At 43.4% G+C, this 16,119-nt stretch overlaps 1 protein-coding gene across 1 annotated transcript in view; it reads right to left on the reverse strand.

Annotated features, from left to right (window-relative positions):
- Positions 1 to 16,119, reverse strand: part of LOC137561024 (kelch-like protein 24a) — a 90,911-nt gene that overhangs the window by 45,886 nt on the left and 28,906 nt on the right. The window contains exon 3 of the mRNA XM_068272237.1: positions 10,623 to 10,850. Within this exon, the coding sequence (XP_068128338.1) occupies positions 10,623 to 10,813 (191 nt within the window). The 5' untranslated portion in view covers positions 10,814 to 10,850. The remainder of the gene's footprint in view (positions 1 to 10,622; positions 10,851 to 16,119) is intronic.

Below are 16,119 nucleotides of genomic sequence, written 5' to 3' on the forward strand. Positions count from 1 at the left end.
ACCCCAAAACACATTATACTACTTCTCCCGAGTACGGCGATACCACATGTGTGGCACTTTTTTGCACCCTAACTGCGCTAAAGGGCCCAAAGTCCAATGAGTACCTTTAGGATTTCACAGGTCATTTTGCGGAATTTGATTTCCAGACTACTCCTCATGGTTTAGGGCCCCTAAAATGCCAGGGCAGTATAGGAACCCCACAAATGACCCCATTTTAGAAAGAAGACACCCAAAGGTATTCCGTTAGGAGTATGGTGAGTTCATAGAAGTTTTTATTTTTTTGTCACAAGTTAGCGGAAATTGATTTTAATTGTTTTTTTTCACAAAGTGTCATGTTCCGCTAACTTGTGACAAAAAATAAAATCTTCTATGAACTCACCATACTCCTAACGGAATACCTTGGGGTGTCTTCTTTCTAAAATGGGGTCATTTGTGGGGTTCCTATACTGCCCTGGCATTTTAGGGGCCCCAAACCATGAGGAGTAGTCTTGAAACCAAATGTCGCAAAATGACCTGTGAAATCCTAAAGGTACTCATTGGACTTTGGGCCCTTTAGCGCAGTTAGGGTGCAAAAAAGTGCCACACATGTGGTATCGCCGTACTCAGGAGAAGTAGTATAATGTGTTTTGTGGTGTATTTTTACACATACCCATGCTGGGTGGGAGAAATAACTCTGTAAATGGACAATTGTGTGTAAAAAAAAAATGAAAACATTGTCATTCACAGAGATATTTCTCCCACCCAGCATGGGTATGTGTAAAAATACACCCCAAAACACATTATAGTACTTCTACTGAGTATGGCAATACCACATGTGTGGCACTTTTTTGCAGCCTAACTGCGCTAAGGGGTCCAAAGTCCAATGAGCACCTTTAGGCTTTACAGGGGTGCTTACAATTTAGCACCCCCCAAAATGCCAGGACAGTGAACACACCCCACAAATGACCCCATTTTGGAAAGTAGACACTTCAAGGTATTCAGAGAGGGGCATGGTGAGTCCGTGGCAGATTTCATTTTTTTTTGTCGCAAGTTAGCAGAAATGGAAACTTTTTTTTTTTTGTCACAAAGTGTCATTTTCCGCTTACTTGTGACAAAAAAATAATATCTTCTATGAACTCACTATGCCTCTCAGTGAATACTTTGGGATGTCTTCTTTCCAAAATGGGGTCATTTGGGGGGTATTTATACTATCCTGGAATTCTAGCCCCTCATGAAACATGACAGGGGGTCAGAAAAGTCATAGATGCTTGAAAATGGGAAAATTCACTTTTTGCACCATAGTTTGTAAACGCTATAACTTTTACCCAAACCAATAAATATACACTGAATGGGGTTTTTATTATCAAAAACATGTTTGTCCACATTTTTCGCGCTGCATGTATACAGAAATTTTACTTTATTTGAAAAATGTCAGCACAGAAAGTTAAAAAAATCATTTTTTTGCCAAAATTCATATCTTTTTTGCTGAATATAATAAAAAGTAAAAATCGCAGGAGCAATCAAATAGCACCAAAAGAAAGCTTGATTAGTGACAAGAAAAGGAGCAAAAATTCATTTAGGTGGTAGGTTGTATGAGCGAGCAATAAACCGTGAAAGCTGCAGTGGTCTGAATGGAAAAAAAGTGCCTGGTCCTTAAGGGGTAGAAAGACTGTGGTCCTCAAGTGGTTAAGGAGCACTGTCCCTTTAGTATTCGTGCCAAAGAATTGCATGCTGGGGGTTCTTTTTATCTATAATCTATTCCTCCCCTTCCCTTGGTTTCCCTGCCTGCTGCTTATCTGAAACCTAATCCCCTACTCACTTGTGTTTGCAAGCAAGGCTGAGGTGACTCAGCGATTGGAGGAGACAAGAAAAAAAAAGTAAAGGGCAGAAATGACATCACGAGTTAGCCTTAACTGTGGGCAAAAGACATGGCCCCCACCAGGAACAGAATTCTCGTCATTTACTATATAACATTCACTGAAATCAAAACGTGGACAGTATAATACAGGTGTTATGTAAGTAGATCAAGTATTTATCTACATACATACAGATAGATAGATAGATAGATAGATAGATAGATAGATAGATAGATAGATATATATATATGTGTGTTTTTTCCCTGGCATATTATGGCTGATCCTACTGCTTTAACAAGCCACTTCTTCAAAGCAAAATGTTCTAGTCTAGTACAGCTTAATTTACAATCAGAGTATAGGAGTTCCGCAATACCATTTCAAATGCTTTTATTAAAGAACTATACAGACATATGGACATTGAGCAAAAGTCAGTATTTTCAGTTTGGCTCTATATACTGCATGACAAACATTTTACAATTTTAGCAATTGCTAAGATTCCCAAAGATATGCAGCATCCATCAGTAAGGCCAACTGTATCAGCAGATCGGGCGCCTACTGAATGCATAAATACATATTTCATTCAAAGTAAAGCGGTTGTGAATAATATACTTTTTATACATTTGATTTTATTTCTGGTGCTGTGACTTATCTCACAGCACAATCCTCTCCCCTCCAGCACCCTGTGTCCCCCTGCTCTGCTCACTTGTAATATTTGACCGAGGAGAACGTTGATGGGCAGGGAGGAAGTGTCAGTTCTTCCTCTTCTCGGCTTTTCCTTAGTTCCGCACACTTTACTCGCAGCTCATAGTTCCTGACCTGAGTTACTGCACACAGCAAGCAAGGGAGCTGCGCTGTGTGCAATCTTGTGGTAATTGAGGTATACACTAATATACACTATCGTGAGTTGAGCTGCGAGTAAAAGGGGTGGAACTAAGGACGTGCAGAGAGGAAGAAGTACTGCCACTTCCTCCCCACCCATAATCAAAGGCTAAGTAGAGCGGGTAACACGGGGCGCTGAAGGGGGGAAGAGGATGGTGCTGTGCTGCCTGTATGTCACAGCACCAGAAATCAAATGGTATATAAAGTATATTGTTCAAAACCCCTTTAAGGGTACCATACTTTAAAGAAAAACACACACAAAAAACAACAACAACCAAACCTTGGTCCAGGGCCTTCCTGCCTATATTCAAGACACTCTGGAGCCCATATGTAATTAACTTTTTCTCCTAGGAGATAATTTTTTATCTTCTATTTTGTATAACTTGTCAGCACTTGAAAAGGTACCAAAAAGTAGATGGAAAAGCACTATCAAAGCTATTTTAAGTGCTTTCTTGCTTGCTAGTGATTTAAACGGCATTCTATGAACAAGTTTGAAAATATCGTTTAGGAGGAACTCGGGAGAAAAAGTAAATTGCATATGGGCCTGGATGCGGAAGTGGTTCTCAAAGATTTTAGCAGGAGAGCTAAATTTACTTTTCACTTTTATTTTAATTGAAAGTAAATGACATGTCATACACATGCGCAGTGCTCTCCTGGCCACGGGGGCGCTCTTTTGGATGCGCAGCCTGGCCGGTGCCTGCACAGCAAGTCCTGACCCGGCCGACTGGATGATCGGGGGGGGGGGGGGACTTTTAGGTGAGCTATGGGGACAGATAGGAGGAGATTGAGGGGGTTGGGGGAGGGGAGAAGCGGTGGGCATAAAGACAGGTATATGCCTGCTCCCTGGTCTTCCAAAGTTTTTGGGCTCTGGTATCCTTTAAGCAGAACTTCACAAAAACAATTCTTACTGTGAAATGGCAGATTTTGGTTTTGTGTATTATTCCAGTTATCTCCAGTTAGAGCTATTAAAAAAAAAAAAAAACTGATAAAACCCCAGGGATAAGAAATAAGAGATTCCAAGTGACTGGTACTATGATGGGTTTTCGATGATCAGTAACACATCTACTCAAAAGCTGATATTTTCAAACTTGTCCATAAATGGAAACACAGCTGGAAACAGTTGCATAAATAAGTGGCATCCTGTGGTACTTCTAATTTCTGTCCAGTGCCTGGACTGGGCAAGAGGGAAAAAAAAAAAAAAAAAAAAAGTGTATGACTTAGCTAACTAGCCTGATTTGTAATTTAACTGGCTAGTGAGAGAGTAATAAAGCTCTTGCATTGTCCTCTCAGGTAGCTTCAGTGAGGTTAGTGCAGTCATGGTCTCAGCCTCCAGATATATGTGGAAGCTACAAGTATGCATTGATCAATGACCGTGCTAAGCAGAGGACAATGAAAAACTTGACCTGCCGGGAATAAGAGGGTAAATTTTACTCAGAGGCACCTGTATAGCAGCGCAACTAAAGTTACTCCAACGGTTAATAGGGGGAAGTGAATATTGGAGACACTTTGTCCATCTTGAGTTACCTGGTGTCCAATAATACACATTCTTATAAAACTCTTTACGATCGTTACCACCAAAAACATAGATTCTTTGACCCCATCGAGAAACTGCAGCAGTTTCTATCTTTTTCGAAAGTGGTGGGACTTCCAGGTCCTCACAAAGACATCCTTTTTCATCAAAGACAAAACCTCTATATGTAGATGAAGTCCGTCCTTCGTATTGATAACTAAAGCCACCAATCGCACCTCCATAGCGATCACTGTAGTCACCAATCCCACCTCCATATCGATTATTACAGTAACCAATCACAAATACCTTGTTATCCATTGTAACTGCTCCACCAAAGCAAACTTTAATTTTATTTGGAATGAGACTCCACATATCTGATGCAATGTCATAAATCAGCAATCCTTTAATGCAATGTTCTTCTATGGTTTGTCCTCCTATGATGTACAATTTGCCTTTTAGCTGTGCAGATGCAAAGTTGCGTAATGGGTAAGGTAGCTTAGATAACTCAGACCAACAATGTTTGGATATGTCAAAGCATTCCATGGAGTCCAAAATTAAAGCGTCATTAAATCCTCCAACCGCATAAAGCTTCTCCTTAAAAGATAAGAATCCATGCATAGACCTGGGAGTCATCATGCTCGGAAGCTCTGTCCAGTCATTTGTCATAGAGTCATATTCATAAAATGTTTTAACACTGGAAAAATCATCCAGTTCGCCTCCTGCCACGTACAAATGGTTTCCCACAGCCACACACTCAGCATGTGACACATACTTCAAAGGCATCAGCTTATTCCACTCTTCAGAAGCAGGATCATATGCATCCATGAAGAAGTAATCTTCCTTTTCATCTCCAGCAAAAAGGTCCAAGAAAACAATCCAGTTTTCAAACATACCTTGCCGTGGTCTGAACGGTGTTAATTCACGAAGATCACATTCTTCCCAACTTCCACCAATTTCTACTTCTTCTTGTTCATGGGGCAGCATTAATTGTAACCGGATGACCCTACTGAGTTCTACAGGGAGTGGACCATTTCTGGAACTGTTGGCTTTCCACCAGCTAAGAGCTATTCGATAAACAGAAAGTTCTGAAGATACCATCAGCTGGTCTGAGGAAAGAATCTTTATTATCTCTCCTAGTTCGAGATGGAGAAAATCTTCATTGTTAGTGACGCTAGTTATGTGCCAGCTGATGTATTTCATTGCCATTTCTAGAAGTCTACTGTGATTATGGGTAAAGGCCAGTCTGTAAGTCCAGAAGCAGTTATCATTGTTCAGTGTCTTGATCAGAAACCTGAAAATAAAATCAACGACAACATGAAAAGCACTTATGAAGACTAAGATTTTAGGTTTATCAGTGTAGAGATGTTAAAATTAGAGATGGCCCGAACCTCCAATTTTCGGTTCGTGAACTTCCGCAAAAAGTTCGGTTCGCAGGAACTTTTGCGAACCGCAATAGACTTCAATGGGGAGGCGAACTTTGAAAACTAGAAACATTTATGCTGGCCGCAAAAGTGATGGAAAAGATGTTTCAAGGTGTCCCAACACCTGAGTTTCTTCAGTGACTACAAGAGGGGGGGGAAAAAAAATTTCAAAGAGTACCTTATAGTTTTTGAGAAAAATCGATTTTAAAGATCTCCTTCTGACCGTGGGAAAATAAACCCCCGCCGACTTCAGTGGTTAATAGCAAAACCCCTTTAAAAAGCTAGAAACACCGAAATTGCTGGGAATATTAAGTAGAATAGTGGAAACAGGAGGAACATTTTTTTTTTTTTTTCAAAACGACCTTATAGTTTGAGAAAATAGATTTTAAAGTTTCAAAGAAAAAAGAACAGATTCATTAAAAAGAACCGGATGATTAATGAACCGTTAGTATAGCTTAGAATGCGTCCTGTGCAGGATGTATAGCTGTCGGCTCCCGCTGTCTCCCCCCACCTGCCTTCACCTGTCACCCTCACCTAGGCTGGCACCCGATGCATTGCACCAGGTGCCAGCCTAGGTGAGGGTGACAGGTGAAGGCAGGTGGGGAGAGACAGCGGGAGCCGGCAGCTATGCGTCCCAAAGGATGCATTCTCTGCTATGTGGGGGGCGTCTGAGATTTTCAATCAACTTAATTGAAGATCATAAGATAAGAGGATACTGTATTTGTTGGATCGTTTACCGAGGATATTGGCGTGGGAATTTTTTAAAAAAGGTACAGGTAACCATTTATGGTTAATTTAGAATAATACGTTTCTTGTGGTTGTGTTTTTTTATTTCATTTAGCCCTTTGTGGAAATGGGTAAGGGGTACTTTGTACCCCATTTCTCCTGGGAGGGGGGTGGGCATCTGGGTTCCCCTTCTTAAAGGGGACTCCCAGTTGCCATCATGAACCCCCCAGGGAGTTGTCACCCCCACCACCTCCTGGGGCACCGGAGGTGGGGAAGAGCCCCTTGTCCATGGATTGGACAAGGGCTAAGGGGGGGGGGGGGGGGGGGGGAGGTAAGGCTTGGCTGCCCCTCCCCCACCCAGAGCCCCCCCCCCCATGCCATGGACCATGCGGGCTGGTATAGCTCAGGATACGAAGCCCCAGTCGGCCCAGGGCTCTGCATTCTGGCTATTCCAGCCTGCATGGGGGACAAGGGGTTACAATGGCTCGGGAGGGGGGACCCCACGCCATTTTTTTTTTCAGATTTCCCACACTCCGCACACAAAAATAGTTAAAAAAAAAAATATATATATATATATTTTTTTTTTTTTTAAAGGGACTTCCAAGGCCACAAATGTGAAAAAGAGTTATATACCTTTTCATAATCCAGATCCATGGAGGACGCCATCCGCGCCCTCCCGTTCATTCCGCCATGGCTCCCGCAGTAATACCGGTCCTGGTCGGGTCCCGACCCCTCCGAACGGGTCGGGTTCTCACTCCCCCCTCAATATGGCCGTCACAGATTGCCACGGCTGCACAGTCCGCATAGACGCGATTTCGGCTGTGCAGCTCTAGGGCCTCCTCCCGCCCCGTCATCAATATGCGGGTATACATCGGACGCATCGGGAGGAGGTCCTAGAGCTGCGCAGCCGCAATTGCGTCTATGTGGACTGCACAGCCGCGGCAATCTGGGGCGGCCATATTACCGCACAGAAAATTAGAAATACCGACTAGTGAGGTAAATTACGTCTTGTGCGGTAAATGCAATTGTTGGTGGAATAGGTGAGAGACGTGAGATACTAACAGTGATCACTGGTGAGTGCAGTGATCAGGAGCTAATTGGCACAGCTCCTGATGCCAGGAGATGTCAGCTGTCACAGCAGAACCTCAAGCTTCAGGTGCAGGCAATCATGGTGAGAGTAGCCTATGGAAAGCTATGTCCTGGTAAAGATAGGAGGCCACAAACAGGATGTAGATTTCAATGGACTGCATCTGCAAATAGTTCATTTATGGTCTTTGTTTGTGTTGTATGCCTGCGTTTCTTGGGTTGTTTTTAACATCTGGTGTTGATTTCACATTACCCCATTAGAAATAGATTTACTGAGAAAATGTTGATGTAATCTTCAGAGAATTAAGCTCCTCATTCCTTCAGAGGATCTTCCCTCCCTAGCTCATGCCTTAAAGAGGAGCTGTCAGCCATACTATCGCAGAAAAAAAAAAAAAAAAAAAACACATATAGAAGTAGATAAATACTTGCTCTACTTACATATGTATTGCACTGTCCATGTTATAATTTTTTAGATTTTTCTACTGTAAAAAAAAAAAAAAAAAAAAAAAAAAAAAAAAAAAAAAATCCTTAGCATTTCCCATTTTAAAACTGGCTACCGTATATTGAAGCCAATCCTGATGTCATTTCCTCCCTTACTCTCCTCTGCCAGATTTGCCCGCCCTTCACTATAGAAAGTGCATTGTCTCAGCATGAGAAATATTGGCCAATCAGAGAGGAACAGAGGTGGGAGGGGAAAAACAGGAGGGAAAGAGGCTTCAGCCAATCAGGCTGCATTAGTTAAGTCTGAGGGGAAGTAGAGAAGCATAAGGGCTGGAACCCACAGGAGCGCTTTTTGCAGCGTTTTGGCAGCGCTGCGATACGCTAGCACTTTGCCAAAACGCTGGGCTAATGTTAATGGATGGGGCAACTTCCACAGGAGCGTTTGCGTTTCCCAGAAACGCAAACGCAGGACCTGCAGCATTTTGGGAGCGTTAGCGCTTCAATGTAAAGTATTGAAACGCTAGCGGAAACGCTCAGCAAAACCTAAACTGAACGGTTTTGCTAGCAGTTGCGGTTCAGCACACTGTAACAAAATGAAAAATTCACAGGACCAATCAGGATAAAAACGCGAAACGCTACGCAACCGCTGAGCAAAAAAAATACAATGTTGCAAAACGTGACCGAAAACGCGCATTAATCCGCTTGCAAACCGCTCAGACAAAACGCTAGCGGTAGCGTTTCGCGTTTGCTGATTTCAGTGGGTTCCAGGCCTAACAGGACAACCCAGCATGCCCTGCAACTTCTTTTGTGTACCAAATAAGTCAGGTGAACTGGGGAATGATCATTTATCAACAAGTAATAGTCATTTTAACTTTTGGATTGCCTGGTTAGCATCCTTGCTAATCTCTGCAAATCGCTCCAAAACAGGCAAAAACATGAAACGCAAACGCGTTGCCTGCACCATTTTCAGGTGATCGCGTTTCAGTGCTAAAGAAGCACTAAACGCGATCGCGGCAAAATCGCTGCAGTGTTCAGTGATTTTCCGCGTGAAATAGCGGAAAAATCACTCCTGCAAAACGCTGGAAAAAATCTCCGGTGTTTTGCGTTTCTAAGTGTGAATGGGGCCTAAAGCTCAGCCTCTTCGAGGAAGTGAAGCCCTGAGAGCCTTGGAGCTTTGCAGGGCTTAATCCTCTAATAAATCTGTCATCTGCCGAGGGGATGCAGCGATTTCACTCAGGCATCAACTCTTAACAGGCTAGTATGAGAAAATCGGGGGGGGGGGGGGGAGCTTCCTCTAGCCCCCTCTGGCCTGATCGTCCCCTCGGCGCTGTCCCACGCCTCCTGGATCTTTGATTAGGGGTCCCGGTATCTTGGCCAGGCTAACTGCACATGCAGGGCCCGGCCGCTCGCTGCCCCCTTCTCACCGGTAGCCTACTGCGCAGACGCCGAACTTTCCTGTTTGCAGGAGCGAGACGGTGGAGCGTGTGCAGCCACACCGCACATTCACCAACTGGCTGAAAATACCAGGACCCTTTACTGAAGCTCCAGGAGGAGGAGGACGGCACTGAGGGAGCGATCCGGCCAGAGGGGGATGGAGGAAGCCCCAGGTATGTATGACTTTTTTTTTTTTTAAACTTTTCATCTCTGACTATGGTACACTTTAAAGGGAACCTGAAGCAAGAGGTATATGTAGGCTGCCATATTTATTTACTTTTAAATAATGCCAGTTGCCTAGCAGTCCTGCTAATCTGTTTGGCTACAGCTGATCTATTTAAGGTTTGTAGCAATAGTGTGAATATCACACACACACACACACGATCAGCAGGACAGCCAGGAAACTAGTATTGTTTACAAGTAAATATAGATATGGCAGCCTCCATATCCCTCTCGTATAAAGACGTTGCTTGCCAACGATTGACTTGAAAGTGTATTGTATTCGCATAGTCATGTGCCTTTTAAAGGACCACTATTGTGAAAAAAAAGTAGGCGGTTATAAGACAGGTTTTGGGACAGTCCAATTCTTCATGGGGGATGCTCCGGGTTTTCTTTGTTTTCAACATTTTCTGAACAGAAGTTGTAGTGGCGTAGCTAGGGAGCTATAGGCCCCAATGCAAGTTTTACATGCCCCCCCCCCCCCCAAGCAATTGATACGGCGAACCAAACCCTGCCAATGGCAACTACAGTGTTAGAGGTGCAAGAAGGGGATGGGGAACAGGTTGTTGATGATTACTACTATTCAAAGCATCTATAGAAGTGATTATTATGAGCACAGGACCAATAGAGAGCTGATACTGTAGTTGAAGGAGGGCCCCTCTGGCCCAAGGGCCCCGACGCGGTTGCTACCTCTGCACCCCCTATTGCTACGCCACAGAGAAGTTGCAAAGTCTAACTGACAAAATAGTGTGCAAGTGAGTAGGGAGGCTGGCATCTTACTATTCTGGCAGTTAAACTGTGGTTCAAAGAAAACCCTGAGAAGTCCCTATGAGGAGATGGACAGGCCCCAAACTTGTCGGTTCTGTCAGATTTTAACTGGCTACTTTTTTCGTGATAGTGGTCCTTTAAAATTTCATTGATAGTGGCTTCAGAGGACTTTAGGAATATGAAAAACGTTTATTTAGTTTTTAATTTTACAGCAATTCCCAGCTGGTCGAGAAGAAGAATATTTGTACAGATTCCTCTCTTCCTGTGTGAATGTATCTCCCGTGTTACACATCAGTGACTCACCTGCTGCATTGCTCCTGCATGGCTGTAATCTGCAGGCGGCTGGATACAGTAAACAGATCCTCAGCATTGTCCAAAGTGACGGCAGCCTCTCCGGTGTATATGAAGTGCAGGATGGTCTCTATGATGGAAGCGGAGACATCTAGGAGAGAAACTTCTCCTTGCTGAGACTCTACCATACAGCTGGTGAACATGGCTCGGAAATAGGGGCTGACTGAAGCCAGGACAACCCTGCAGAGACACAGAATAGAGATCAGCACATCTCTGGAGCATAGTGTCACAAACAAAGCATGAGGAAACAATCGACTCGTGAAGAAACGCAATCAATCGGTTTTCTGATTGTGTGTCAACTCCAATTTAGATTGCATGTATAGGGACCCACAGAGCAAACAGCTGGGGTCTAGCTATTCCAGCAGATTCTATTCACATGACTAAAGCCGTTGTCCTGGGAGGCCAATGTTTTTCTTTAACAGGAACAAAAGATGTCCCTGTTATGCTGGGAATACACGGCTCGATTCTAAGTTATTAATTTAAATGGACTCTGAGCACCTCTCATGGGCATGCCTTTAAGCCAGACGACTTCCAACAAAGTAGTGCTATGACCCCTCTGGATGAGCCTCTTGCAACAGCCATGTGTCACTTCCTCTTCCTGCTTTATTCAGTGAGCACTTCTCTAACAGAGAAGACAGGGGTGACCCAGAAGTTATAACATAGCCAAGATGGCAGCCGCAATTTTTAAATTGAAATCGAACGAAAACTATTTGTTGTAGAACGACAATTAAGGCATCAAATGAAAGAGGAGAGCACAAGCTACAGAAAGGTATGCATCTAAGTACTTTGCAGTACTGGTCGGAGTCTTAAAGGCATACCCATTAGAGGTGCTTGGAGTACCTTTAAGATGGCTCGATAGATAATTTCCAACATGTCTGATCGTTTTGCCGCTCCATTCACCACTGACGTTAATTGAAAAAAAAGCTAAGAAAAACGAGCGAAAGATAAGAGAATCGGCGGGCAAAACGATCGGACGCAGAATCGACCAGCATAAGGGCCCATTCACACTTAAATGGGAATCGCGCAATTCCCGCTCATCGCAAAATGCTAGCATTTTTTAAAAACGCTATTGTAACCTATGGCAGTGCGTTTAGCGATTATCACTAAATCGCAAATGCGTTACCTTCAACATATTTCAGGCAATTCTGGAGCGATCACCATTAGCATATATAGAACCGCTAATCACGATCGCTCAAAAAACGTGTGTGCTTGTCCAATGGATTTTTCCACGTTAAATCGGGAAAGAAAATCACCCACGGAAAACGCTAATCACTTATTTCGCAAAGACTCGCCTCATGTTTAATCTCCTCATATTTCATCTATGCAGCTGGTATACCCAGCAACAGCAACAATAGTTACATTGTATTACACAGGGCGACTTTTTCTCAAAGTCAGCAGCTCCATTCAGTAGAAAAAGTCGCCCTGTGTAATACAATGTAACTATGGAAAGATAGATATCATTTTAATGCGCTCTTTCTCCGCTTTCTGGCAACACCTAAACCGCGGCCCTACGCCTTTTAGCTTTCTCTATTTTCGCGATCGAATTCGCGGCAGCTGCAATTTCAATCACGAAAATAGCGAAAACAAAAAAGGCATAGGGCGGCGGTTTATATATCATTGGAAAGAGGAGAAAGAGCTTTAAAAATGATATGCATCTTTCCATAGTTTCTGCACTGCTCAGTGTCCCTTTAAGCTTTCCGCCAAAAATAAAATCTGGCTCTGAGCTCCCCCCTTAAGAGCAAGTTTGGATAACAAACCCACAGCAATTTCAGCAGGCAGTCCTCTATTAAACATCACTAAAGCTAGCAGAGGGCCATAAGGCTGGCTTCCTAACCTGAAACAAAGGAACGCCTTGAACTTCCGTGAAAAAAAAAAAAAAAAAAAGGGGACATATTTCTTTCGAAACTCTAAGTATTAATCTTTTGTTTTACCTTTTATTTTACACTCTCTCTCAAGGATTGTTACTTTTAATAATTTTCTGTATTTATTAAATATTTATATTGCATTCATAATAAAAGACTGCAAAGTAATTTTCTCAGCAGCGGCATTGACACCCAATGTAATTTGCAGCTATGGTGGTGCCGAATGAGTAAATTGGGCAATGGGCAGGGGTGAGCCTGAAGTGCCTGGCACCTGGGTGCAAGATTTTCTCTGGCGCCTATGGGAGTGGTTAAATTAACCACGCCCAACCACATAACCACACCCGTGTCCTGCCTAATCACACCCACACCTTCCACCTCTTTACACATGCATGTGATACCCCATTCCTACCCCTCTTCCATGCATAGCAATGACTCAATCCATTTTCCAATCTAAAGATAAATAAACTGACTAGACAGACATTACCATGTTCAAAACAGAAAAAAACTTTTTTTATAACAAAAAAATTGCAATCTTATTGGCAGCAGTCGATTTCCCCACAAATGCAATCTTATTGGCAGCAGTCGATTTCCCCACAAATGCAATGTTATTGGCAGCAGCAGATTTCCCCTCAAATGCAATCTTACTGGCAGCAGTCGATTTCCCCACAAATGCAATCTTAATAGCAGCAGATTTCCCCACAAATGCAATCGGCAGCAGGCGATTTCCCCACAAATGCAGTCTTATTGGCAGGCAGCACAGCAATTCACTCACCTGAGTCTCTGGGTCTGGGTGGAGGAGGGAGGAGGAGGATATCGGCGGCACTCACACACTGCTGGGCCTGGCTCAGTCAGCCTGTCTGTCCTCCTCCTCCGTCTGTCTCCTCTGGCAGCACCAGGCTGTGTGACCACGGCGGCGGGCGGCACTAGGAGGAGCGGGCTGCGACTGCGGGCACTCATTGTGCTGTTTGCTGGCAGCGCTGATGCTTCTGATCTGTCCACGGGTCAGGTCGGGCGGGCAGTTGGCCGCAGCAGTCTCACACACTGAGCTGCGCGTCATCGGCTCCTCCCCCCAGCTGCCTGTTTCCCGATTGGGCTGCGCCAACGTCTACGTGACGTCAGGCACACAGTGTGTTGCTGGGAATGGGGAGATGATAGGACTTCTTCTGCCCGTCTTCCGCCGGACCCGCCGGGCACTGGCACCTGTCAGAACAAGGCACCTGGGTGCAATGCACCCGCAGCACCCGCCCAGGCGCGGCCCGGCAATGGGGTTAATAATCAGAATATTTGTATAGCGCTTTTCTCCTGCCGGACTCAAAGCGCTCAAGAGATGCAGCCACTGGAAGGCGCTCAAGAGGCCACCCTGAAGTGTTTTATGAGTCTTTCCTTGAACTTACTGAATAGGTACTGACCCTAGCCAGGATTTGAACTCTGGTCGCCCATATCAAAGGCGGTACCCTTAACCAGTACACTATCCAGGGTTAAGCTATAGCTGTGATGATTAATCACTGCTGCACTCTGACTATTATATAGCAAACCTCCATATATCAGTGACAGAGTTTGGCTATTACATAGTTGAACTCCGGATATTGGAAACCACTTGAAGGGCAGTAGAGCTCTGCTATTATACATGGTAGCCAAACACTTGATCGGCTTCAGTACAGTTATAGCAGACTAATGTCATCAGCTACACCAGAGCATTACTGGCTGATGCGCTTAGCTATACAATATTAGGTGTAGATTGGGGGTTAATGTTAGATGCAGATATGGGAAGAGGTTAATGTTAGGCATAGGTGCATGGGGTTAGTGCTAGGGGTAGGATGGGAGGGTGGGTTATGCCTCTTTCAGACAGATGACTGAATGCAGTGCATTCACTGCTCGTCAGCTGCTCGTGCATTGGCTGAGCTTGGTACTGGCAGTAGACAGGGGGCTCCTCATGGAGTCATAGCTGTGCTCAGATGGGACATTTCATGGATGTCTGCATGTCAGGCAGTGTTACTAATGCTGCCATTTAGCTGCACTTGAAAATTGCATCTGATTGGCGCTTGTGGGAGGCAGATAGGATGTTGAATTGCTCACAGTTCAGTCTTCCATCTGAAAGAGACCTTAGTAGGGAGATTCTGAAATCTTTTGGAAACTTGTGTGTGTGGAGAGACATGGCTCCCAACTGTCCCTTTTTTGGAAGGAAAGTCCCTCTTTGGGAACCAAATCCATCTTCCTCACGTGTTCCTCTTTCAGGACTGATGTAAAGATCTAAGTGAACATTTGTATTTTTCTACTTAAAGGATGTGTTTAATTGACTCTTAACTTTAAACTGATGCATTTCTTATTTCCAAAAGGTTAATATTAAAGGGGCTATATGGAAAAAAAAAATTGTGAAATGTAAAATATTTACAAACATACAAATAGGGAGTACATTTTTTCCAGAGTAAAAATGAGCCATAAATTACTTTTCTCCTATGTTGCTGTCAATTACAGTAGGTAGTAGAATTCTGACAGAAGTGACAGGTTTTGGACTAGTTCATCTCTTTATAGGGGATTCTAAGGGATTTATTTATTTTCAAAAGCACTTAGTGAATGGTAGTTACTCTGTCCAACTGCCAAAAAACTGTGTAGGGAGCAGGGAAGCTGATCATCATCATGGTTTAAATCCTTTTTAGGGGATATCTTTATAAAGAATAAAAGCCTTGCTGAGAATCCCCTATGAAGAGATGGACTAGTCCAAAGCCTGTCACTTCTGTCAGAATTCTACTACTTACTGTAAGTGACAGCAACATAGGAGAAAAGTCATTTATGGCTCATTTTACTCTGGAAAATACGTACTTCTTATTTGGTTATGTTTGCACATATTTTACATTTTCAAATTTTTCACCATAGTGCCCCTTTAAGGAAACCGAACGATGATAGAAATGACTAGTGTAAACTAAATTCAAAAATTGATGAGCGCACGTAAACTTGGTATCAAGAGACACGCAAAATGGCTTAACCATAAACATTTGTTCTAAGAAAAGATGCCAATGTGTGTCCACATCTAGTTATAGATCTCAAAAAACAGCTCTACACATGTATAGTGTAAAGATATAAACAACTTTTATTTTGCAATCCAAATAAAACAATTAAAAACAATTAAAATCCCCCGATTCAAAGCAATAGTAATTGATATTCCAGCTCAACTGCAAAGATAATACAATAATTCATGATGATATCCAATATTTTAGGAAAGACCAAAAAGTGCTGAGTGCAAAATGTCCTATAGCAAAGTGCCTGGTGCACAATTGAATACAGATACTGTACAAGTAAAATCTGTGCAAATAGATGAGGACAAATCATATGTCCATAGTCCTAGAAAGTGAAAACATGCTACAAATGACTACAAAATAAATAAACTTCACCCTGCAAAGAAAAAAGTAGTGAAATAAATCAAATCAAACACAAACGGGTGCGTGCGGAGATCGCGTGCATGTCCAGCCCCAGCCAAAAGTGCTGGATCTGCCCATGCACACAAGCCCCGCACACACAGAATCCGTACAAAAACACCTACAAATGATTACAAATATGTCAGTAGACAGTAAAGTGCATTAGTCCGTGAG

This window comes from Hyperolius riggenbachi, chromosome 3, assembly GCF_040937935.1.
Source record: "Hyperolius riggenbachi isolate aHypRig1 chromosome 3, aHypRig1.pri, whole genome shotgun sequence".
Lineage (NCBI taxonomy): Eukaryota > Metazoa > Chordata > Amphibia > Anura > Hyperoliidae > Hyperolius > Hyperolius riggenbachi.